Here is a 22,796-nt window from a genome sequence, read left to right as displayed (position 1 = left end):
TGATTATAGCCATGACTTTGTAGTGGCAACCAAATCCAAATAATGTTCTGCCACTCTGCCGACACTTCCCAACCACCCTGGCAACGGTAGGGATTCTCATTCTGTGCCTTCTGGCTTCTAGAATGTTAGTGTATGTGATCAAATGAACAGCAACACCAGTAAGTAATACATTACTGCATGAGGAATATTGTAATGTTAATACCACTTTTTTACGTTTTTTCCAACTGTCAACAGTTAGAACTGTACAGTCTTGGATGGAAGAGAGAGTGTGAGACAGATTTGTAGAGTTAAAGTTTGAGATTAATTAATTTTTATCTTTTTACAAGCATATCAAATGAATCTAGGAGAATGATCTGCAGGGCAGTTCTTTGTCCAGCAGGGGGCAGCAAATTCCTTGCTGTTTATAGAGAGCCCTCTCATGTCTGCAGACAGTAGCGCTGACACCTCTATAGCCCAGAATCCTGGCCGGATGAGCAGATTGTTCTTTTCACTTTATATTTTTTGTGGAGGAAGTGACATAGCATATCGTATAGCTTGCATACAATATTGTTTCTTAAAGTGACCGCATTATTGCCCCCCTATGAGTATCAATAATTCAATTGACTCATTGTTCCTCTTTTCTCAGTTTCCAACTTTAGGTCAGCTTTAGTGGTAAAACAAAAACACAACACACACACACATATGTATACCAGTCCATATAGAAAAACTCACAGGACTTTGGTTTTCGATCCCAAGTTATTGACGTGACCTTTGTCAAGATGACCTTTGTCAAGATATATATATATATATATATTTTACTGATAGATGGTTCTGCATATAACATAGCTTCATAATAAAAAAAAATTTCAAAGCAACAAATACTCCACACTCATGACCCCATACTGTTTCTGGCATTGTATAATCCCACCCTGGCATCTGGAATGTATTGTGTCATGTCTCCTCTCTCATCTGTCTGTGTCACTGTCACACTTTAGTGGGTAGGGAAATGTTAATGTTACTTGGCATTAGAGAGAACACTCTCCGTGGGGCGATATGTACTTGTAACGCAAAATAATATATGCCAGAATAATAATATGTCTGAAAGTGAAATTTTGTGACCCTTTAGTGTAGGCCCCTTTTGATGACATTCCTTTGTTGTATTTGGGGCTTGAAATCAATGGGAACATTTTCCACGCATGTGTACAGGGGGTCTCATTAGACCCCAAACCAGCCCTGGAGCTGGCTGGTGGGGAGTACATGTGCTCTGGTAATCAGGTCGTGTGTTCAGCCAAATACATCTTCTGCATCCCTTCATGCATTTGCTTGCCAGAACATGACACCTAATCATCATATGTATTAAGGTGCATACAATGTCTTGAGTGTTCCTTTTAAAAAAAAATCCTTCTATAACAATGTATAAATTATGTGATGTACCCATCTCCCTTTTTTTTTTCTGTACCACAGTAAGATTAAAGTTGAAATAATAATAAAAACGATATTTACAAAAGAAGAAAACATTCTAAAAGAAGGAATTTTCTTTTAATGATAAATGCCTAGATCCCTACTGTCTGTATCAGTGGTATATTGTGATTAAAACGGTGATCTCATGTCCTATTGTTCCCTTTTCACAGTTCCTGGTCTCTTTGCTTTCAATAACCATGTCCAAAAACCACTGTTATTTTACGCCACATATGTTGAAAGTAGAACATTCCTCTTTTTATTTGTTTGTCCTGTCGCAGCGTCATAGACACACTAGACAATGCTCTAGGTTTGGTGACTTGTACTAGGAAATCAAAGAATGGGTGAGATTAATGACGGGAGACCTGGAACATTATGTGTTTGTGTCTGTGGGAGGCAGCGAGGCAGAACAGGGCCTAATGATCACATGTGTACACAACAAGGACTCAGAGGTCACCTATGCACATACCTTATAAAGAAAGAATCATTTATTAACACGATACAACTTAGAAACCCTTCGGTATATTTGTTAATACTAGTGTAATGAAAGATGAAGGATTCTAGTATTCTTGGTTGGGTTATGATACTGCTTGTGACTATACATCATGTATAGGTGTCTCACGTAAGATGGAGAGGAGAGAAGAACAAATAAATAAACAAATAAAAACATATTATCTGTGGATTATTAATCGGCTAAACCAGGGAACCGGTGAAACAGATTAATTTTAGAAGAGACGTGCAGATTAGCTGTATGTGTACAATAGGGAACCCCTTCCCCCACCAGCGGCTTCCTAAACTTCCTTCCGACATTTCCAGAAATATAGGAGATACAGCTGGTTCCAGTTCCCCCTCCCCCACCGCAAGTGTTCATAGGGTACACAAAACAAACGCATATGCCTACATAGAATAAAGAAATACGAGAATTTGTTCTATAGTACAAAGTCAGTACCCCCACTCACAACATTGCTAATAAGTATGGCTAGGGAACATGCGTTTAACAGATACTAGTGTCCTATTGACAATCATTTATGCAATGAAGCCATTTAGATGAAGAATAAAGAATTTTATTTCCACAAATATATAAACACATTTTCTGTTATTTAAATACACATTATTTTAACGTTGATGACTGTAGAACACTGAGATACACCGTGAATCCCACTAGACAATCTAATCTGCTGTAAAGATGGACATCGGGGACAAAAGAAGGGCAGAGTCATGAGTCATGAAAATCAGTCTTAAGGAGTGAATCTTCTGGGAGGTATGCCTGACATCAGATAAATGTCATCTCCTGAAAAAAACTACAGAAATACACAATTCTTGGCTACTGACATCACAGGTCATTCAGCTATTTCATGATTGCAACACTTATAAAATAGAATAGAAATACTTCTGTATGATGTCATAGCGTTCTAGTTCCATAGCGTTCTAGCACTGCTAGATAATGCAGTGAAATGATCAATATACAGCAGTAAATTAAGTCCACTGCTCTTAATAAGGGTTTATGTACACAAAAGGGTGTAGAAACGTAGAAAATATCTTTAATATTGCTGCACTTTGATTGCTGTATAAAGATAAACTTTGAGTAATTTCAGTTTCCAGAGCATAAAATATCTTACAATGAGGTTCAAGTTTCCAGAAGCACACCTGTTATTAGTTTGACTGGTTAGTTCGGTATATGTGGAGGAATGGACTCCGGTGGGGGTTGCCATTCAGCTGCTTATGCATTGAAAATCTGAGGCATTGCAGGGCAGCAACTGAGTAAATAATGCATGTGCAGCTCGTTGGTTAATTATGTGTCATATCATATGTAGAAAGCTTTGTAGGGTGGGAGAGGATTCTGCCTCTGCCTGCAAGATCAAAGCAAACCAGCATGAAACATGTGGTTGACTGCATACACCTCTGCACCTAACCTGTTGTGTATCTGGAAGGGACAGCTGCTCCATCTCATCCTGAATATGGTTTGTTTCTCCGATATAATCGTATTACACAGAATGTGTACTTCCTGCACAGTGAAAATGCACTTCATCACCTGGGAGCAATGCCAGCAAGTGCACTCTACAGCTCCTGTAATGCAGCTAGTGTTGTAAAACTAGCCCCTTAATGACATCTATGCACCTGTATAATATGCGTATGTGATGTACACTACACGTGTGTGTGTGTGTGTGTGTGTGTGTGTGTGTGTGTGTGTGTGTGTGTGTGTGTGTGTGTGTGTGTGTGTGTGTGTGTGTGTGTGTGTGTGTGTGTGTGTGTGTGTGTGTGTGTGTGTGTGTGTGTGTGTGTGTGTGTGTGTGTGTGTGTGTGTGTGTGTGTGTGTGTGTGTGTGTGTGTGTGTGTGTGTGTGTGTGTGTGTGTGTGTGTGTGTGTGTGTGTGTGTGTGTGTGTAGCTATAACTCACGTTAAACCAAGCTACCTAGGGTTGCCATATCTGGCATATACCAGAGATCCCAAGTTTAGAAAATGTGCTCCAGGGAGATTGGAGGGCAGTCAGGGTCGGAGCCCCAGAAGCTGGAAAGACTTCATACGTTTAATGCTGTTACACATTGCTGAAGACACAGATGTGTCAAAATTTACATACGTGTAGAGTTTATATAGTTTGTGAATACTAAGATTGTATGTTTCAGTGTGGTTATGCATATTGTTTGTTTTGCCTGATTATGTGTTTTTTTTTTTATGTGTTGGTTAATTCACAGAAAAATGTTCCCTTCTTTTTAAATTGTTAGAAACGCGTGTGGTATTGTTTAGTCCAAATTAGTCTTGTGCATTAGGTTTAATGCAGACAGATTTGCAGAGAAAGAGAGGTACAGAAATGGTTCTCCTTCTCCTCGAATCCATCTGCAATGATTTGGCATCTTGGAGTACTTCCCCAACAGGACAGGTTCCTTAACCCCTTCGTGACAAAGGCTGATTTTACTTTTTGTACCCTTCGTGACAATGGCCGTTTTAACATTTCTGCGCTGCTCGTGTTTAGTTGTAATTTTCTTCTTTCCCGTTTACTGAACCCACACACATTAGATATTGTTTTTTTCAGGACAAGAAGGGCTTTCTTTAGATGACATTGTTTTGATTGTATCATATTATTTACTATTAAAAAAAGTATAAAATATGGTGAAAAATTTAGAAAAAAATGACTGTTTCTAACTTGTAGTTGAAAAATCTTTTACTCATCTATAAAAGGTAATGAAAAAACCTGCTAAATAGATTCTACTATTTGTCCTGAGTTTAGAAATACCCAATGTTTTTATGTTTTTTTGCTTTTTTCTACATATTATGGGGCAAAAAGTACAGGTAGCGTTTTGCTATTTCAAAGCCATTTTTTCCAAATCTGGTAATTCTTCCCCCCATGTGCCATTTCAGGTATCTTTGAAGCCGGCCAATGCAATTTACCCCATCAAGTCATATATTTTTGAAAACTAGACAGCCCAGGGTATTCCAAATGCTAGTGTTTTAACCCTTTCCAAGCACTAATTCTACCATCAGCCTTTGTCAAACTTTATGGTAGTCATTTTTTTTGCATTTGTTTTTTCACACACATTTTACTTTAGGTATGAATAAACAGGTTCTGGTATATGTCACTATCATAAAACACCCCAATATGTGTTTAGCAACATCTCCTGAGTACAGAGATACCTCACATGAATGATTTTGCCTGGCTGTTTGGGGGCAAAAGGGACACATTTGGGGCATGCGCATTTTCAATGTTGAACTTTGGCATTTGGGGATCCACTGCCCATGCCCTATTTGGTACATCTTTGAGCTGGGCCATTTCAGTATGCCCAATAAAGCCATATATTTTTGAAAACTAGACACCCCAGGGTATTTCAAATGCTATTATTTTAACTCTTTCCATGCACCATATCTACCACCAGTCTTTGTCAAACTTTTTGGTAGTCATTTTTTTGCATTTGTTTTGTCACACACATTTTACTTCAGGTATGAATTAAAAAGTTCTCGTATATGTCACTATCACAAAACACCCCAATATGTGTTCAGCAACATCTCCTGTAGTATTTTTGTGTGTGTATTTTTCCCACACACACCTACTTTATGTATGAATTTACAGCTCCTGGTATATGCCGCTGTCACAGTTGGGGGAACTAAAAGGCCATATTTGGTACGTGTGCATTTTTCTAATTGGAAATTAGATGTGTGGCCATCCTTCCCCCCCGTGTTAATTGGGACCTTGTTGAATCCGGCCAATTCAATTTACCCCATCAAATCATACATTTTTTAAAAGTAGACACCCCATGGGCATTTAATATGCCAGTATTTTAACTCTTTCCATGCGAGAATTGTTTTAAGCTAATGTGCTAATTTTAGGACTTGCTCACAAAAATATATTTTTTATATATATATTTTAAATTTTTTTTGCCTTTTTTAAAACATTTTTAACATTTTTTTTCAACTTGAAGGTTCCCCTGATAGTGACATCAGAGGGAAATTATTTTTACATTTTACTGGTTTTTTACTATTTTTTTTCTAATTATTATAAATTTTATTTTTAATTTATTTTTTCTAATCACACTGTGATTAGAAAGCTGGGCTCCATTGACTTGCATGGTTGAATGCAGTACCTGTAATCAACCTGCAAGTGGAGCCAGAGTTCTCTAGAGGGTTTTTTCCCGGGCCGCCGCCATCTTGCTGATGGCGAAGATCACCGGCAGCTGCGGCTGTGACCGCTCTCCGGAGAGGTCACAGTCCATCAAGAGGTAAGTGTTTGGTGTCGCTGGATGCCTCCTGATGGAGCCATTCCAGCGACACCATTTAAGTTTAGGAGGTGATCGTTGATCGCCTCCTAAACGCTTTTAAAACGGGCGTCCGCCGCCATACATTGTATGGCGGATGTTGACACCCCGGGGAGGGGCCAGACATGGCCCCTGATTCCGATCATGGCGTTGCTGAATGCCTCGAGGTCGAGGCATTACAGCAACGCCATTTGGGTAAAAAAATCGATCACGGATCGATTTTTTTTTTTTTTTTTTTTTTTTTTTTTTTACCCGTTTTAACAAATGATGGTCCTGGCACGTCATTTGTCGTTAACGACATGTTTTTCCGTGACGTGCCCGGACCGGCAATTGTCATCAAGGGGTTAAATCAGATGAGAGGGTGTACGCGCGGAGGCTCGGCCCTTTTGAGGAAGCGCTCCGGGAGGCCTGGTTAACAGAGCTGATAGCGGAAAGAAGTGGAAGAAGACTCGGTGGAGAAGGAAGGGAGATTGAAATAGAGCATGCACCAAGGATATGCTTGCGTGCGCCAGGGAGACAGGAGAAAAAAATCGCATTTTGGGATACTTGGGACATCTCATATACATTTAACATGTTGTTCTCTGGTGCATGTAATATGCTGTCCTGAAGTATATGGGATGCATAAAAATGGGACTCAATCATTCAGTTACACATACTGCAGGGCAGCACTTTACATAGGCCCCAGGGGGACACTTGGTTGACTAACTCATAAGTTAACTAGTAAGTTTGGTAATAAATCATGGTACGTGTGTATGCACACATAACACAAAAATAAGAAACAATGCTGTGCACTCCTGGCTGACAGCGGAAATAAAAACTATTCCATTGATCTTCCACTTCCTGCGAGTCTACGGGGAGCCATGCGTAGCTACTGTTAGCTTCTGCAAGCATATAATGAGCAATAAGAATGTCGTATGAGATTACCAAGTCAAACTGAAAAACAGGAAGCACTTGTTGTCAGTCAGCGGTAGATACTGATACCCTTCCTACAAATGTGGCAAAAGTAATATGTAAGAATGCATATCCTCTGCTGAACAAAGAATATCTGTATGGCAAGGGGAATATACAGGTTAAATACCCCAAAGAGGCAGCACCTGCCTTACCAACAGTATTTTCTTTTAGGATTGTTAACATCCAACTTTGTCATTTAATTTTTCAAATATATATTTTTGTTAAATAGTAAACCAAAGAGTTGAAAGTTAAACCTTGTCTAGCTTTGGCTGTAACTTATGTGTTAACATATCCCTTGCATGACTTTCACCCTCTTAGTGGCGATACACGTTTCAGACCCTCATTAACCTGTGCTTAGAAAATGTACCCTTTGGCAAGGTTGTAAAAGCAAGAGAGTGAAGTAAACATACATGCAATACAATAAAGCACTTAGGCCATATCATTGTGAGTCCAATTGGGTTAGGGATGTCATTTTCATGGGGCAAAAATAGCTCTACCCAGGACCCACAGGTAATTATTTTGCATACGGACACATCTAAAAATAAAGAAAGAATAATGTATCCCAACATCTCTTAACACCTCTTTAGAGGCATGGGATTTATAGGTGGGGACCTCCAGCAGATGTTCCCCACGTTGTGGTTACAAATGACCCAAAAGAGAATTGTGTTATTTGTGGCACTGCTGACTACACAAAAAATAACTTTTTTATTGTTAGGTCTTGGTGTGTCCAACCATCAGCTCATATCGTCACAATGGTTTTTTTGACTTGTTGGTGAATGGTTTTAATTTAAGATTGTGGACCACTAACGCCCATGCTAAACATCTTACAGAATGGGCTGTCAATTGCTTTAAACTTTGCAAAAAAAGTAGACATCTTTGAAGACAAAGCAAAGCAGAATTAAAAAAACTGAAAGCAAAGTTTATTCTGATTTCAAGGCAAGACCACAAACCTGTATTAGTGGATATATAAACAGTAAACCCAGATGAATCCCAAGATAAAAATATGCGTGGGGAACGAAGTTCTCTTTTGGACAGGTACCAAGTTGGGTGGTAAGTGAGTATCGGGGATAAAAATTCATTATTTGTAGATTAATGTTAGTGTTTTGCCTATTCCCAACCTGTTCAATATTTTGCCAACAGATGTCTCTTCTCCAGCAAAGCTCCCACAGGGACTGCTCTTCCACAAGCCCTCTCACCCTTCTGCTCCACTCCGTTAACAGTAAAATTGTTATAATATTCTCACAATAGTCTTGAATCATACTGACAGATGGCTTTCATTAACTACGTGGCACTGAATGCCACAATTCTGGAACGGGTGATGTGCATACAAATAAGGGCACAAGCAGAAGATTCTGCAAGTGTCACGTTCCGACAGACTTTACCCCTTGGGTTGCAAGCATTGTTCTAACTATAAAAGCACTCTGTTGTGTACGGAATCGGTGGAAATCTGTTCAGTGTTAATGCCCAAAACCATGTTACTTTGCACAGTATTGAATTACAATGTAGTTTCCTTACTATGACATAGTAATCCTGGTATACGTGTCTGTAGAGAGGTACACAGAGAAGAAGATATGGCACAGTGCCCCCCCCAGGCTTGGACTGATGTCTCTACAGGAAGCTCTCACTGATAATGTAATAAAGTGCCTGGTAGGGGGTCTGGATGCTACATGTGGCTATAGTCTGGGATTTGTCACTGTTGTGTCTAACACAGCTGGAGCTGTGTAACTTCTTATCAAGATCAGGGACAAACTCTGTTCTACCCGATGCCTGGAACCTGCCCACAATTTCAACATAGACTTTTTGTTCCAAAATATCCATTTTCAAAAACATATAGCAGAGAACATTTCTAAATTTATAAGTGGTGTGGGTGGCCAGTGTAAATACTGCATCAGGCTAGCAGACCTGGGAAAATGTTTCTGCGTGTGTATTAACACTTACAATTGCTGCATATTAATAGTGCAGACCTATCGTTAAGGCAGAGCCAAACCATATTAGAATTGGAAACCCAATTCCTGGATGTAAAGCATCCCAGATTTGGATGAGGAGCAGTAATTGAGACTAGTGTTTGAGCGGGTGCTACAGACAGCATGACAGTTTGGTATTACTGTATGGATCCTACTATGTTGTAATGGCAGCTGTATAAGAATGCACGCTTCCTCCTTTTCAGACTGTGGGAAAAAAACTATTTTGGGAAACCTGATTCTCTGGCTCTGCAGCTGGAGGACATATGTCTGGGAAGGGTTGTGAGGTAGTGGTCTTTGTAGGAATTAAGTCATATGATGAACATTGTGACAGAATGAAAACACACAAGATATGGTATTACCGGATTACAGCCAGTGCTGTCATTGGTTAGTTGACTGACCAGAATGTATATATTTAATATTCAATATAAAAACATGACATGGAGCACAGTGGACAGCACCAGGCCCTGCAGTCATTAGACACCCCTGGGCCAAATACAGAGGTTTGCATAGCAGCTTCTGCAGATCACTGTGCGGGTGGTGCACAGTACAAGTCTCATTGCTAACACTGCAGATTCTGCAAATCCCATAAATAAATGATGAAGTTTCCAAGTAAAAGAGCTTGTAGTGAGCAGCACACACTCACTTCTATGTGCACAAGTCTACATCCAAGTGTCATTTTACTGGAGTTTCCATGAGTGACCTCAGTTGGGATTTCTCCAGCTTCTCTTTCTTCTGTTTTTCAAATTTATGACAGCCCGTCCTCTCATCTTTTTGTCCAGCTGGACCCCCATTTTGATGCAGTGCCTCCTTTAATTTGCAAGTGCTTCCATTGGCATGAGTGCAAAGGTGAGAGCCATTATGACGGATGTGAATGCTCCCTCCTTCCTCATCTGCTCCGTAGGTCAGTGACTTGGCACTGACCGTCCTTGATTGGAAAGGCTCCCCTCGGCCCAGTAAGTGCTGACGCAATATCTTTCGGAAAGTATGCCGGAACTCGCGTATGCGATACGCATAGATCAAGGGGTTCACCACTGAGTTGATATGAGAAAGGAGAATGGCGAAGTACATAAGCCACATTGGGGCACGTGCACACTCCTTGCACAAAAGAGTAAAGCAGTTAATAATGTGCAAGGGTAACCAGCACAGGGCAAACAACCCCACTATGATGGCTAAAGACTTTGCAGCGTGGACCTCTCGCTGCAGTGTGGAACGGGAGCGCTCACCACATGACACTTTAAGCTCCATTTGCTTCAGTTGGCGTCGAGCTGCCATGAAAATGCGCAGGTATATGCCTAACATGAGCAACAGTGGCACAAGAACACATGCAAAAAAATTATAATACACCATGTAATCCATAGTCACCACACTTTCAAACAGACACTCCAACATCTGGGGGCTGCACCGCGATGAGTTTATTGCTTGGGACATTGGTTTGTGCCAACCAAGCATTGGGGTAAGACCGATGATAAAGGAGAGTAGCCAGCAGACTGCAATTATAGCGTTGGCTCTTTGGCTGGTCACCAGGCTGTTATACCTAGAAAATGAAAAGAAAAAAAACATGGAAAGCTGAGGATTAAGTAGTAGCAAAAGCTTGAAATAAGAGCTTACAGTCTACAGAATGGGGGAAATATAGTATTATGGAGCACATGAAGATATATTACACTCAAATGCATTGTGTAGTCGAATCCAGAGAAGTAAAGTGGCCTTTATAACATTTTTAGTTTATTAATTATTTGAAATAGGCATAATAATACAGTTTTACTAGACTTGGTATTTTTTTTGGTTAATCTTTTAATTTAGCATGTATCTGTAGTAACAAGATTTAAGAGAGAGGGATGTTGAAATTCGCTACCAAAATAACTGCTGCCATAAATAGACCAAATAATAATACTAATAATAATACTAATAATAATAACAGTGTGTTGGTTAATGCAAAGTTGGAGTTAAGCAGCAAGATTACTTTAAACATTACTGAATGGGTGGAAAACTAGGAGTAAGGTCAGAGAGGTGAGGCTCCTTGGGAATACTGGCTGTTTTTGGGAGATATCTCAAGCTTCCTCTGTTCATGGGATAACAGCTGGAAAGCTTCTACATTCCAGCAAAGATGACGGTGGCCAAGTTTGAGAGACACATTAACAGGGACCATAATGTCCTGCACAGCACCCCTTGAGACCACCAGCAGCACCTGAACTTATAACTTGAACCAGCCATGTGTCACTTCAAGGATATGTTATGCAGAACATCTCCATATACAGTATATCCACCCACTGGGGTTTGTACGATAACAGCCTCATCAGAACATGGAGTTACCAGTACAGGAATAGGAATCTTGTTAAGGAGAGTCTGTGTGAAGCTACAAATCATTAATACATCAGTCTGAAAACGTACGCTCAGTATTTGAACACACCACAGGGATTATTTCAGAAATACATTCATATATGAAGTTATGAGAACATTTGAGAGTGACTTTTCTGAATTAGTAGATGAATGTGCATGGGTATTCTACAAAAAATATCTGCTACATGTAGGTTCTACAAAGTTGTTATGTAAGAGTTGTTCTGAGAAGCTCATATCAGGCAGAGCAGTGGGCCGGTAACATGGGCTTTGCGCAATAGTAAAGTAAATGTACTAATATATATATATATATATATATATATATATACATACACACACACACAATACCATTTAAAAAATTTTGTCACTTAGCTGTTTTAATGGAAAACAAGTAACTTAATTATGTGATGGTTGCTGATAAACGGTCTCTGTACACCTATGAAGATATTCCATTAAAAATCAACCTCTTTTGCATCTTCTCCATTTTCTATATTTTATAGCCGGTTCTTAAATCTGCTATATTGACTCTTCTATCTTTGTCCACACTTCCACGGACTTAGCCCGGCAGGAATTTTTGCAAAGTTTTACTTTGGATTGGAGGATCAGGGGGAGGACGTCACCAGAAACGCAGCCGTATTGCCCCGAGTTCAATTCAGCAAATGTACACCATTCTTAGACGATTAAAACCATGCCATATCTGCTCTTTCTTACAACTGTTGGGAAAAAAAGTTGGCCATGCAGTTATTAGAAAAATACATGGTTTACGGTGCATTTCAAAATCATCAAAATGTCTCTGTTTTACACTGAAATCACTAAGGTGTATATGTTTTCCCGCAATTCCAACTGGCCATTCTCGAGGACAGATCCACTAAACTGTGCAGTGAGAGACTGAAAATGGTTACTTTCTTGTGTGGAGCCCCCATAAGCAGGGTGATTGACTCCTTAGGATAATTTGGGCTTTGGCTTTTTCCAACTTATTCCTTCATTAAATTCCACCACCATCAAATGAATCACTTAATTTCTTGCAGGCCAGATGATGGATACTTGTCTTCCTTATTGTTCAAACTTACCACACTGGAGTTTTTGTGCTATTCTATATCCCCCTCGTTGAATTATTCCATAATTCAATCCAGCGGCACACAGGTTTTTTACGTTGAGTTAAAAATCCCCGCTGGCACCTGTTTGGGTTAATTAGTGTGGAACTGAGAGTCTTTTTATCCGGCTGTCAGTGAGGACACACATTTTTTTCACAGTTTTTACAACTTGTGGATAATTTACATCCGACCAGCTGAGAAATTCTTTTCATGTGCTTCAAACTGCTGATTTGATCTAAACGCCCCACAGTTAAAAGTTATCATCTCCTCTGAAACATTTGCCACACAATTGTAACCGTCCTTGCATGACTTTTTACAAGGCTCTACCTGCTTTTTTATGGCTTGAGACAAGGCTCAAACCATCCACTGGTAACTAGAGAAGATATTTACAATCCCACCCGCACACTGCCATATATTGTGGCATACTTATAAAGATCATAAATCATATATAAAAGCAGAGGAATGCACAACCTAAAAAAGCATAAAAGGAATACAAATCCAGATTCCCAGGTTGCTGCTAGAATAATAATGACCAATGAGTACACATAACAAAGCAAGAATTCAGCGCATGCCCAGTGAATACCATTAAAAAATCTTGGGCATAAATAATATCATAAAGAGCAGTTTAGTGCAATCAGCAGAACATGCCACTAAATTCCATGGCGATTGCTCTGCATTTAGAACTTTGTTGCCTAACTGCTGTTTATCACCTTTGTCCATATTGCCCCACCATAGTCTTCAATGCTTTAAATATTGTGTCCAGGATGATAAAGGGCAATTCTGGAGCTAAATTCTAAACGAGAATAATAATCATGCACCCAGAGGAGCGTTCTTGGGCTTTTCAGTCTTGTGTATGCCATGTTGTTGATTTGCCCTGAGTGACCTCTTATACAATTCAAAACAGCAGGCTATATATATATCTGTATATTCCTATGTGTATTGGCTACTCAAAATATGTCAAGTTAGCTTCTAACGATTTCTGACTGGTACTTGAATTTGTAGTATTTGTAGTAGGAGATATATACACCGATCAGCCATAACATTATGACCACTCCCAGGTGAAGTGAATAACACTGATAATCTTATCATGTCAGTGGCTGGGAGATATTAGGCAGCAGGTGAACATTTCATCCTCAAAATTGATGTGTTAGAAGCAGAAAAATGGGCAAGTGTAAGGATCTGAGTGAATTGACAAGGGCCAATACAATGATGACCAGACAACTGGGTCAGAGCATCTCTAAAACTGCAGCTCTTGTGGGGTGTTCAGTACCTATCAAAAGTGGTCCAAGGAAGGAAAAGCGGTGAACCGGCGACAGGGTCATGGACGGCCAAGGGAGAAGGTTGGCCCGTATGGTCAAATCCAACAGACAAGCAACTATAGCTCAAATAGTTAATGCTGGTTCTGATAGAAAAGTGTCAGAACACACAGTGAATCACAGTTTGTTGCATTTAGGGCCACGAAGTAATGGAAGCAGGTGGCCTGGTCTGATGAATAATGTTTTCTTTTACATCACGTGGATGGCCTGGTATGTCGCTTACCTGGAGAACATATGGCACCAGAATGCATCCATGGAGGTCTCACCCCACTACTTACAGGACTTAAAGGATCTGTTGCTATTGTCTTGGTTCAGATACCACAGCACACCTTCGGGGGTCTAGTGTAGTTCATGCCTCGATTGGTCAGGGCTGTTCTGGCGGCAAGAGGGGGGCCTACACACTATTAGGCAGGTGGTAATAATGTTATGGCTGATCAGTGTATATATACCATAGGATACAGAACTTCCCTGCTCTACACTGTGATGGATAAGTGTTCCTATCAGTATTTGTATCATTTGGGAAATAAGTGCTCTCAGAATTTTACATTATCAACCCTTTCAAAGCCTGATATACTAGGAATGTAGCTGGTACATCTCTGTCAGTAAGAGCCAGCATTGGCTCTGAGCAGATATACACAGAGTGACTGCCCTGGGTATGGACGTGCAGGCATTCTCATCCAGCAGTCTCACCCTGACATATGACAGTTTCTCTGATGACCCCCCTCCTGTTTTGATTACACACACTGTGGTCAGGAATGCAGGGCTACACAACAGTCATTTTACAAAACCACAGGGGCAAAACCAAAAGAAAAAAAAAGTGAATGCATGTTTAGGAACACCAGTGATGCCACCAAAGCATCATAAAACACACCCCTACAGTTTCCAAGATCCCTGGGGATAACTCAAGGGGGATCTCTTGTCACGTGACACAATTCTTTGATATATATATATATCGTATATATATATTGCACAAAAGGGGTCTTGAGAGTTTATGCAGCTTAACAGTATCCCAATAATTACCTTTTATTTAGAGAGACACAATAGTGTCCACAGTTCTGTACTGTACTGTTCTGTGTACTCATCATGTACTGAAGCCGATGAGGTTGGATCAATATAGATGTCAGAGTTAATAAAATTACCATTTCTTAATGGACCTTTATCTCTTGACTTGTTAAAAAGAACATTCAGGTTTTATTTGAATAAATTGCTGGAAAGAATAGAACGCTTGGATCGATTAATAATAATCTCCGTAGAAATAAACGGTACTGTGTCGATGTGTCCACCCTATATGGAACATCTGAAGAGCTTGACCCATAAAGCAAACTATCGTGTTCAGAACAAAGACGGTAGATACAGATCCCACAATTCCTTGAGTAAAATGTAAAATTAGTTTTACATCACAAAACCACTCCGTGCTCTGCTAGTCAACTAATATACACCTTGTTTGCGGGGGTAGTGTCCCACGTGCATTCAGGACTGCAGGGTGCTATTCACTAAAATGTAGAAGCTACACTAATTTCGAAAATGGAATTTACTCAATAAAGCAAAAGTCAGCAGGAGAGCTGCAGTTTCACTATAAATTACCATTTTACTTTATGAAGGGCCAGCTATGGCAAGTTCAAGAAGAGCTTAGTTAGCCCAGTATAGCACTTAATTTAATCATTTCTCGAAAGTTGCCTCACAGATTGAACTATGCATTATGCAGGGTGAGCTAAGGGATTCTTATAGGAGAAATGGGCCAGGATCGGCCCTTTGTAACGAACTGTGAATTTGAAAAACGACAATTATCATTCAGACTCTTCAGAACCCAAAGCATCCAGTTTGAAAAATGAATTGAAACGTATAGGCTATCTATCTATCTATCTATCTATCTATCTATCTACATCTATGAACATCTATCTTACTCCCACTGTTAAATAGGTATAGACCATATTTTGCTTTATGTTTATAGAACATAGTTTTGTTTTATTTTTATATTAATCAGAAAAATGTCACTAAGTAGTGTAGTATCAGACGTTAAACAAATACTTTGTTTCTGTACCGCTGTAGGCCACACAATTTGCATGCTCACAATCACAAAGCTTTTTAATCAAGGTTAGACATTAACATGCTTTTTACGCCACTCTTCCACGGGTCGCTCTAATTTGGATCTTCGGTTATAGGGTTTTTGTGGACTTTATATTCTTCTCTTTGGAGGAATGCTGTCTTATGTGTTGAAACATTAACAATTTGGCGCCTTGTTTTATTGGCTGTAAACATTTTGTTGATTTCGAATTCTGCATCTAGGGATACATTTTGTTCGCAGGAAATCCGGGGACATTTTGTTTTAAGAAATACTGCGAGCCTTAAAATAATTAGAATTTTTTGACTCATCTTTTTGTTCTTACATTCGCTATAGATTTTGATATTTAATAAGAGAGAGGTTAGTGAAGATATTAATAAGGGCCATTGACATTCTGTGGTATCCAAATACTGCACCTCAAGTTAGTCATTATGTATTCTGTGCCTTTAAATGGCCAGTAAACTTTATTTTTAACACTTAATAAAATTATTAAGAAACTTAACTCACGTGAAAAGTATGGTTTGCACAGCCAAACCATACTTACCATACAGCTCTACTTACCATACCACTGATCACCATTCCTGAGAACTTCCTAGGGCAGGCTACCAAGTGAACTGCCCAGGGAACACGGCTAGCCAGCCATGTATGTAGGGCTAGCTATGCATTGGACTGGGCTACATGTGCATAGAGGGGCCGCTAGCCCCAATCAGTCTTGAGTAGGAAGGAAAGTGGGGGGGGTGAGTGTAGATAAACACAGCATCCCCTACCCGGAGAAAGATGAAAGTGAACCGGAGACACAGGGAAGCAGCGCTTCACCCAGGGACTCAAGGCCAAACCTGTAGAGTTCCTAGGTATGCTGATCATTTCCTATCACCCACTTTCCATCATCATCTTTAGGTTACCAGCGCCTTCAGAAGAAAGGATCCAACAGTAAATATAGACATTGCAGATGGCGATTGCATTGACTCGAACACTTGTTTTACATCAAGTTGAAAAACGTATACAAAATGTTTGTGTAGACTTTGTTTCATAGTAAGGTTTGCCTAATCATTTTGTTAACGATGGAACATTTACTGGCTTTTTAATTGTGATCGTAACATTTGATAGCAGTAGCAAAAATTGCCTAATTTAGCTTGAGGACATTAGTGGATGAGGAGCCTTTATTAATCTGTAGTTATTATATTCCAAATCTGCCAGAATATAAATGTTGAAATAGCTCCAGTAGACCAGGGCATTATACCAGCTATATTGTTTTGCCATAAAACCATGTAAACATCTTAAATATTGTCTTGTTTTCTAGTATTTTAAGGTTTGTTTTTTTTTAATTTGGGATTTCATTTGCATTTACATTTTTGGTTGAGATGTGATACTAGATTCAGTTTGGGCAGGACACTAGGTTATTGGCAGTGGTATATAGTATAAAGTGATGCTATGGAGACATGACAGATAGTGGCAGCTGTACAGGTCAGATCACTCACCTGAGTGGGATGCGGATGGCAATGTAGCGGTCGGCAGCAATGGCGAGGAGGCTGAAGATCGAGCTCTGTGTCAGCACCAAAACAAAGCAGGCAATGAAAAGGCAGGAGTAGAAGGTGGCACAGAATCCAGTGCTGATTGAGATAGCAAATGGAATGGCAAGGACACCCACAGCAATGTCCGCCGCAGCCAGTGACACCACAAAGTAGTTAGTGGCATTCTGAAGGTTGCTATTGATGCATACGGCCCAGCACACCAACACATTTCCAAGAATGGCCAACACAGCAGTGACCACCTCTAGGACAATGTAAATCAGGTCCCAATTTTTTAACATGGTGTTGACATGGGGCAGGAGAGTGGGGGATCCTCAGTGGTCATAGTGGCAGCAGCACCACCTCCTCTTAGAGTGGGTAATGTTGTTTTCCACAGTTACACCAGTCAACAGTATGTTATGCCCAACAATGGTGCAGAAACATAAAATCCAAATCCACAGATATTCTCACTTGGGTCGGGCTTCTTCAAACTAATTTATTTCCCATCGGGGCTGATGTGTGCTTCTGGCAATTGTTGTTGATGGATGGAAAGGCTCACGATACAAGCAGATGCAAAGCCATTCAAGAAACTGTAAGGATCTCCAACCTGTAAATTGTAATTAGAACATAATGAAGCATTGCTTTTAAACAAGGCTGGGGTGGAAGTTACAGATCAAGTTTCGTACATCGCCCAAACTCTTTGGGATTATTTCAGACATGAATATACTACACAAACTAGAGGTTTGTATTAACAATCTGTAACTAGGTGACAATGCAGAATACACATTTACAGTAGCTCACCGAGCTGGATGTGCAGCTCACACCTGTATGTAGGTGTCATCGTGAGATCTAGCGGTTTCACAGCTGCTCGTATAATTTAAGCATAATAATTTAAGGTTTTTTCTTTTCATGTTCATAGCTCCATAGCATATTATTTATCAGCTCGGAAAACACCCAACCGTCCCCAGCCCTCTGACAGGTGCAGGGCAAAGACAAACCCTATGCCACTTTCCTTTGAACATACGATATACACTATCTAACATACGCACACTAACACACCCAGCAGAACTAAATACAAACAAGTATGCTGTATGTAAACGACAGGGTCACGTATAGGATGAATATCACGCCTGTTGTACTATTATACATATATGTGCACTGTATGTTCCTTAAGCACTACATGCAAACATCATACACCCCATATAATCTTAATCTGACCCTGTTTCTTAATATAATACCTGCACTTCTTCCAATGTCTATATTCCCTCCAGCCTTCCCCAAGCAAGCATTAAATCACCAGGTTACCATCACTGAAGCCTAGCTGCACACCCTTACTGCCCCCCATCTCAACTCAATATAATTTAGATTTTGTACCCCTGAAACCCTTATACAACGAATACTGATTAATCCAGACCCCTCATGGTCACCCCAAAGAGTAACACTACTTTACCCCAGTGTAACCCCAACTCACTCAGTGATCTACAGCCACACAGCAAGCTCTCCCCTCCCAATTGCATACAGACCACATTGAAATGGCCCCACTCATATATAAAATACAGCTAAACCTCGTTATGTCTTCTTCATCCCAAAAACTATTCAACATGCACAATCTAAAACCCCCAAAGCAACCATACAACCTAACTCACCCGCGATCCTCAATCCTCTGGTCACCCACATCACACCCCACGTATTCTGTTTAATCATTCATCCAGAAAAACTATAAAATAAGTCTCGCGGTCTTCATGAAAGTTGGCATCTACGTGACTCCGAGGACAGACGCGTGAGGGAAGCGCTCTAGAAAGCAGCCGGCATTGTTCTGGAACCAGCCCCTTCCACAGATGCCCCGTCGGTTCCTCACCTATTTCGGGCGCTCGCAGGAGAGACCTGCAGCGATCGGTCTCCCGCACTCAGTGTGTTTCCTATCTCCTGCTCTGTGTCACGCTGCCGCTGGGGTCTCTCCTCCTCCCTTTCCTCTCCCTCCTCCTATGCATGCGCTGCCGGTCCCCTCTGTTACTTCGTCTCACACACGTCTCGCACCGTTTTCATTGTCACTCTGAGCTGTGCCGAGCACCGGCCTGTCTCTAGCCCGTTAGTCACTGTAACATTCCGCCATGTCGCCCCGAGCCTCCACGTCCGTGTCTTGTCCCGAGGCACCTACTGCCGCCCTCATTGTCCGTTCTCATTGTTATTTTGTGACATGTAATCTCTCGCTCGCACACATTGCTGCCCTTATCTCTTTCAGTCACACCCTCGCGCCCTGTAGTTGCATATCTTTCTGTGAGTTTATTTCTAGAGTTTTAAAAGCATATTCCCCGTCACCCCGTGTCTCTAACTGCGTAGCAGAGCTTCTGTCCCGATTATCTTCCACTCGTGTTGTCCTGGAAACGTTGACCTGACGGACCCCTGATCACCCTCTAATTATCCTATTCTTTTGTGAATTAGTTCATGGGGTAGTGAAATGGCGGGAGAGGCAGAGGAGTTAGTGTAGTATTTCAGCCTGGGATGCTTGTTTCATGCACACAACGATGCTGATTTGGAGGCTGCTTAAACCTGTGCAGGTGTCTTATTCACCGCAGGAATTTTCTTTTCATGAGAGAGATGAATTTTAATCCTCTTAGTGGTCACCACGTCTGCAGTCAGCAAGAGGTTACATTTGGAATAGATTGTTTGGACCGGGTGAACCCCTGGGCTTAGCATGTGGCGTTTGCAACATCTACTAAGTTCCTACCCAGCCTCTAGGGTCTGCAATCCACATGCCCAAAATCTCTGTCTCTTTCTTGCTGGGGCTTGTCTTGACTCTGCCTCAAACTGGAGGGAAAAGTCAAAGTTTATGACACCTGTAACCCTTTTAATGCCACGGGACCTGAATGGACAAACCAGAAATTTAAGGCAAAAGGAGAGCAAGCTGCAACTTGCCATGGGGGTGGAGATGACACCAGTGGTATTGTGTAAAATGCCTGAGATGCAGCGAATACGATTGTGTCTCGCCTCCGAATAATTCTTTAATTCAGACTTAAGTAATATTCCATTCCGAATTTTATTTTTGCTTTTAAAACTAATAACCACATAAATTACTGGATGACTAAAGGAGACACAGATTATCAGATCTAAATCCAGCTGTGCATCCCCGCTTCATATCGGAGCCAAGCTGAACATTAGCGTCTACGCTCTGAGCTCAGTTGAGTTTCCAACAACAAAAAGTAACCCTAAAAGCAAACAGAAAAAAAAACATGCCTTTTCTAGAAGACTCCAGAGAGACAGATTTATGGTGCCAACATCAGTTTTGCACTCACCAGTAGTACAGACACAAATAAACAGCGAACACCACTGATCTATAAAGCACACACACAATATCTGACACATGGAAAGTTTGGGAAGTTTCCCATCCTTAGCGTGAGAATAGGGAATATGTGCTCAAGAGAATGGAGATTGGGTGGGGACTGCTGTACAATGCTTGGTAGAGACAGCATTTAATCTGAATTACCGTATATCAGCTAATTGTTTATCTATCACTATAAATGTCCCCGCTTTCTGATTGAGACTTCTGTCCTCGGTTACGATTTCCCACAAAATGCCATGAAAACCTATTCAGCCCAAAGGTAACATAACCTTCAAAAGCAACTTGCACCTTTTTTTCTTCCTAAAACCTCATTAAATGTTTTCAACTTTAATTTGTGTTTTATGTTTGTATACCAGACAATGTAACTTAATTTCTGTTTATACTTTATTACTGATGCATTTCTTTTTAAATTGCAGCAAGTAAACTATCATGGCAGGACATTTCACCACTTGGACTATACATTATGCGGGGCCACCTCACCCTTTCCTTCTAGAGAAATATTCCTAGGTTGGCCCATCATAATGTAATGTTCCCCCTAACATCAAGTTAAACTTTAACAAAACAAAAAGCACTTTCACTTTTCAGTTGTTTTGTGAATAATATACTGTACGTGACATTTATTTACGGTATATAGTACCAGCAGATTCTGTAGTGCTGTTCCAATAGAGTCAGTAGAATAAATAGAATATGCTCCCCAACTCATTTTGCGTCATACAGGCGGCTTACATTTATAGCAGGCTGACTAATGAATTTTACTATATATTACACAAACTTCCCAGAGAACGTGATTGGTTGTGAGTGAGATCAAATGTTATCACTTAATCTCATGTGAGTAAAATTGTGTGTCATAGAAGACCACGTAAAGTCACAGAGCTCGGTCACCGAGTGCTGAGATGCATGGTGGTAAAAGGTGCCAACACTGGTTCCATACCTGAAGAGTTCCAATCTTCCACTGGTATTAATATCAGCACAAAAACTGCGGCAGGAGCTTCATAGAATGGGTTTCCATGGCCAAGCAGCTGCATGCAAGGCTCACATCACCAAGTACAAAGACAAGCGTCAGATCATGTGGTATAAAGCACTCCGCCACTGGACTCTGGAGCAGTGAAAATGTGTTCTGTGGCGTGACGAATCACGATTCTCTGACAGTCTGATGGGCAAGTCTGGGTTTGGCGGATGCCAGGAGAACTTTACCTGCCTGACTGCATTGTGCAAACTCTAAAGTTTGATGGAGGAGGGATAATGGCATGGGGCAATTTTTCAGGGGTTGGGCCAAAATGAAGGAAAATCTTAATGCTTCAGCACACCAAGACATTTTGGACAATGCTAAGCTTCCAACTCAGTTTGGGGAAGGCCCTTTTCTATTTCAACATGACTTTGTCCCAGTGTGTAAAGCAAGGTCCATTAACACATGATTGGATACATTTGGTGAGGAAAACCTTGACTGGCCCCCAGAGAGCCCTGCCGCAACCTTATCAAACCTTTGGGATTGCAAGCCAGACCTTCTTGTCCAACGTCAGTGCTTGACCTCACAAATGCTCTACTGGATTAATGGGCATAAATTCCCACAGAAACACTCCAAAATCTTGCGAAAAGCCTTCCCAGAAGAGTGGCAGCTGTTATAGTTGCAAAGAGGGGATCACCTACATATTAATATCTATGTATTTTAGAATATTTAGATTTAGAAATCCCTGTTGGTAAAATGGTCAGGTGTCCCAATACTTTTTTCCATATAGTGTGTGTGTGTATATATTATGTGCAGGGCTGGATTAACGGTGGAGAACATGGAGCAATTGCTCCCTAAATAGAATGGTGGGGCAAATTTACACCGGTGGTATTTTAAAGGCAAGGCATTGCTTTATAGGGGAAAATGATTTTTCTCACTGTTACCACTGTTTATTTTTCTGTTTGCATTGCTGGGTTCAAGGATCAGAGATCAGTGCCTCTTGGTCCAAGTCTCACGTGCACAGCTAGTTAAAACCTTTGGATTTTGTTTGTTGAGATTAGAGAAATATTCATCACATTGATACATAAATTCAAGCATC

General features: G+C 40.6%; 1 protein-coding gene across 1 annotated transcript; it reads right to left on the bottom strand.

The window, feature by feature from the left end:
* Nucleotides 1-9,769: 9,769 nt before the first annotated feature.
* LOC149290302 (adenosine receptor A2a-like) lies at nt 9,770-17,713 on the bottom strand. Its single transcript, XM_089489477.1, has 2 exons — nt 17,382-17,713; nt 9,770-10,631 (listed from the first exon to the last, which is right to left on the bottom strand). The coding sequence occupies exons 1-2, from the start codon at nt 17,711-17,713 to the stop codon at nt 9,770-9,772; spliced, it is 1,194 nt and encodes a 397-aa protein (XP_089345603.1).
* Between the last annotated feature and the right edge of the window lie 5,083 nt (nt 17,714-22,796).

Source organism: Sceloporus occidentalis, unplaced genomic scaffold, assembly GCF_023333645.1.
Source record: "Sceloporus occidentalis isolate IW3139 unplaced genomic scaffold, rSceOcc1.0.p SCAF_40, whole genome shotgun sequence".
Lineage (NCBI taxonomy): Eukaryota > Metazoa > Chordata > Lepidosauria > Squamata > Phrynosomatidae > Sceloporus > Sceloporus occidentalis.
Note: the sequence above shows the minus strand (reverse complement) of the source record. Positions and strands in the feature narration are given on the sequence as shown.

Excerpts from the sequence above, each read along its gene's own strand:
- LOC149290302 (XM_089489477.1), bottom strand. The coding sequence starts at position 17,713 with ATGTTAAAAAATTGGGACCTGATTTACATTGTCCTAGAGGTGGTCACT. Across the intron at positions 10,632-17,381 it reads GCCATCCGCATCCCACTCAG|GTATAACAGCCTGGTGACCA; the intron begins GTGAGTGATCTG and ends TTCATTTTCTAG.